Genomic DNA, 4,411 nt, shown 5'->3' with positions numbered 1-4,411 from the left:
ATAAAGGGGTTGGAACACTTTCCCTATGAGGAAAGGTTAAGGCGCTTAGGGCTCTTTAGCTTGGAGAAACAACGACTGAGGGGTGACATGATTGAGGTTTATAAGATTATGCATGGGATAGAGCAGGTAGAGAAAGAGGTACTTTTCTCCCTTTCTCACAATACAAGAACTCGTGGGCACTCAATGAAATTGCTGAGTGGTCGGGTTAGAACGGATAAAAGGAAGTACTTCTTCACCCAAAGAGTGATTAACACATGGAATTCACTGCCACAGGAAGTGGTTTAATGTCCTGGCCCCACCGGTGGACCTCCTGATGGCACTGGTATTTCTGGCCACTGTGTGACACAGAGTGTTGGACTGGATGAGCCTTTGGCCTGATCCAACATTGGCGTCTCTTATGTTCTTATGTTCTTATCTCCCTGCCTTGCACTGAATACATGTATAGTGTACTCTCTCCTCCCACTAAAAAACAAATAGTGGAGTTGCCTGGGCTTGCAGAACATTGTCACTGAAGGCCAAACTATAAGTTACATGAGTCAGGACAGGCATCACATGTATTGTGTGGCCAATGCATGTGGGGATCCATTGGTCTGAGTCCACAGAGGCAATCTGAACATGAAACTCCTAGACTTGTTTTTGCTGTTTTACAAAATCACGGGGCATGAAGTGACTGATGCTGTCAAACAAACAATGAGCATTTTTTCAAAACAGAATCCCTGCCTGGGTAAACTTATCCCCCCCTCACAATTTGTAGAGGGAGTTAATCTCATTAAATACTAATAGGATTATAATACTTAGCTCTCTGCGTGCCACCTTGAAGTTAAATATCCCTTTAAGTGTATAAAACATGTTCACGGAAATTCACCCAAGTCTTCATCCAAGTGTGGGAATTTCCGGGTATAAAATTCAAATAAGTGTAGCAGTCACATTTGAAAAATTTTAACTCCTGGGAACTGAAACATCAGGTGTTTATATATTTTCCTTTAGTTTATTTCTTCATATTTCATAGTTCTGCTAGCAGTTCAGTTAGATGCAAGCTTTAATGTCATACTATCCAGTGTTTAAAAATGATTAAACTGCAAGGATATTATTTTCGCTACTGATGAAAAACACAGTGGGTCCTGCACCTGAGGTTCATGTTCTTGAGGCTCAGAATACCAACCCAAATAGCTTGTAATACCTTTAATAGAAGTGTCATGATGACCCTAAGTTCTTTCCCAGTTTGAACTGGACTCTGAGCTAGGGAGCACCTTCTCCCCTCCCTAACTAAATCCCCCACTCCAACCTAAAAAACTCAAATAGAAACATATATGGAACCACCCAACATTCCTTTACAAAATTCAGTAATCTTAGTGGCCTACAGAATCTGTATGACCCCCATCTTAGATGGAAGAACTGATAATGGGCAAGTAACAAGAATCACCAAACCATAAAGAACAAGTTCTCTTTTTCTCCAGTGATCATTTCTTAAAGACAGCAAAGTATCTTGATCTGTGTGTTCTTGAAGTTCTAATTCTGTTCCCTCATTAACTATCATAGCTCACCCAAAAGTGCTTGTACTTTTAAGGCAAATCAACACTGTTTTTGACATGTTTCTGCCTTCCCTGTGATGAAACACATTCCAAAACAACCATCAGTGTCTAGCAGTAGGATCAAAGCACACAAGAACATAATGGACTGTGGTCTGTTTAACCTACAAGATCTGGCCATTACCACCAACTGGTGAAAGGAGACCCTTACCTGATCTTGCTCTCCACCCCCTTCTTCATTATAGTTGAGGATGTTCTCTCGGATGTCCTCTAAGTCATCCTGACTGGTGGTGACGTGGTAGACTCCCCCATTCGTACTTTTGTGGCTCTTCCATCGAGTCCACAGGAAAACACCACTGAACAGAACTGTGTGAAAACATGACAGAAGCAAGACCTGACATTTGGAAACCCACCTTACCTTATAATGACTGACATACAGGAGGATCTCAAGAGGGTAACAACTTCCCCTATTGAATATTACCATGTGTAAAGCGGCCCCTGAGGTCCACCTACTGAATGACACAGGTGTGTTCACATGGAAGCTGTAACATTCGAATTGATTCCGAAGTGAACCCATAACACATCTTTCAAAAGCTACTTTCTCATCCTCCTAGACCCAGTTTAATGCCCAAACCAGTATTACCTTAGCCAAACCAATAAGATCCCAACAATATAGGTGTGAAGAGGCTTAGGCCTTAAGAAGACAATCTAATAAATGCAGTAACTCTTTTAGTAGTACCTTCAGCTCTCCTTTTGTCAGTCCTATTAATAGCAGTAAATCAATTAGAAAGAGAATATTAATCCAGAGGTAGGAGAAATGGACGAAGCCTCCTCTCATTCACATTTTGCAATCCTAAAACCACTTCCTTGGAAGAAAAATTCCATTAAAACATTAGCACTTAATTAAATATAAGTATATGGTTGATATTAGGGGTATGCAAAAAAAAACCCCAGCATTTTTCGGGTTCAGGTATATTGAGCTTGAAAAATATCAGTATTTTCTGATATTCCCAAATCCCAATGCCAGTACGGTGTTGGGATTCAGGAAATATGAAACCCGAACATTTTCAGCTCCATTATACCCTATGTGGACCATTATAGTCAATGGTCTCCATAAGGTATAATGGAGCCAGTATTCAGAAGTATCTGGGGCTTTTGTGGTGGCTAAGTTTGAAATTGCCAAGTTTCAAAAAGACTGGGCCAGGGGGTCCAATTCTATGGGCCCCCAAAGAAGGTGCCCCCATCCTCCATTGCTTTCAAAGGCAGGAGGAAGGTATTCAAAGGGATCACGGTCACTTTAAATGCCTTCTTCAAGCTGCATGACTCCACAGGAAGTGAACTCCAAAGACTTTTAAAGAGCTCACAGTCCCTTTAAACACCTTCTTCAAGCTGTGAGTTCACCCAGAAGGCATTTCAAAAGACTGTGTGCCCTTTAAATGCCTTCAGAGTTCAGTTGTGCGGCTTGGAGAAGGCATTTAAAAGGACTGTGATCCCTTTAAATGGCCTTTAAGTTCAAGTATCTGGCGGTCCCAAAAATCCCAAATGGTTTTAGGATTATTCAGGGCCTGACCATTTTAAATAGCTGAACCATAACCCAAATCTATATCCAGCTGAAATAATATCCAGAAAATACTGATAAGGTATTTTTTGGATTATTTTTTTTGGCTTGGACTTAGCCAAACACACACACCCCTAGTCAACATATTATGAGCCAGTATTTATTTGTTATATTTTTATCTTGCTAAGGTTGGTGCCCAAAGCAGCTTACAGGAATTTAAAACAAAATACAAATGGCAAATTTAAATAGTAGTTTTTTAAAACATTCAACCAACCATGAAATAAACTTACCGGATGGGTGTGCACATGTAATCTCCCACCCTCGTCCCTTTTGGATAAAATAGGAATCATGATGACCTACCTCTTATGGTTGTCAAGGGAGATGAATGACATGAAGCACTTTACCAGCTAAAAATGATACACAGATGAAAGACAGTACAGATGAAAAAAATGAAAGACATGATTCCATAAAAAAACTCAGGCATGTTTTGTTCACAATACAATATACGATATTATACTGTACTGTCCTTCTGGTGGCAAATGCTTGCCATTAACGGCAAATGTGTCAGGAAAGAGGGGTGCAAAAGTGCTGATAGAGGGGTTGGGAAAAGAGTAAACAAGGCATAAACCGGCAGGTCTGTTCTCCATCTTCCTTTCCAAACAAAACATGAACCAGGTAATCTATACAATGTCAGCTCATGGGACCTCAACTGATGCAATCACTCTCTCAAGAGGGAGAAATCACACCAATACGAGTTCTGTGCAGCATGTGACTTTGCTGAGGGCCCGGGTAATGCAACGAGATGCACAGTGGAAGGGAGACAGGCAATAGAGACAGCACCCACCAGGAATGGAGGGAGAGGCAATGGAGAGTCATTCCCCCAGTCCACTCAAAGGAGGAAGGAAAGGTGTGCAAAGGAATTAACCAGCCAAACCACTGGCTGCAAAGGAAAAGCAGAAGGAGACAAGGGAAAGCCAGAGGCACAAGTCTGGATGACCCCAAAAGTGTACTCATGAGTGTAGTTCTCATCTAGGTTCATGATTTTGTATACAGCACTGAGGATGTGGTCTTGTATACAGTGGTGGACTGGCCATTTAACTTAAAGGGAAGTTTCCCAGCAGGCTGCTACCAATGCTCCCTCTCAGGGGTCAGAGCTCCGGCAGAAAGGAGCTCAGGGGGCGGGCACATGCAACAAGCCCCACCCCCCGCTCCCAGCAGCCTCAGTCGGGCCACGAGGAGCAAGAAGCAGCCAGGTAAGTTGCAGAGCCCCCCCCCCCGCCTTCAGGTACAAGCTCTCCCTCCTCTGCGAGGACAGATCTATGCG

General features: G+C 42.4%; 1 protein-coding gene across 1 annotated transcript in view; it reads right to left on the bottom strand.

Annotated features, from left to right (window-relative positions):
- LOC107111658 (neural-cadherin-like) overlaps positions 1–4,411 on the bottom strand; it is a 99,283-nt gene that overhangs the window by 3,971 nt on the left and 90,901 nt on the right. Inside the window, exon 31 of the mRNA XM_015412663.1 lies at positions 1,741–1,895. Within this exon, the coding sequence (XP_015268149.1) occupies positions 1,741–1,895 (155 nt within the window). The remainder of the gene's footprint in view (positions 1–1,740; positions 1,896–4,411) is intronic.

This window comes from Gekko japonicus, unplaced genomic scaffold, assembly GCF_001447785.1.
Source record: "Gekko japonicus isolate JY-2015 unplaced genomic scaffold, Gekko_japonicus_V1.1 scaffold287, whole genome shotgun sequence".
Taxonomy (NCBI): domain Eukaryota; kingdom Metazoa; phylum Chordata; class Lepidosauria; order Squamata; family Gekkonidae; genus Gekko; species Gekko japonicus.
This window is presented reverse-complemented; position numbering and strand designations above follow the sequence as displayed.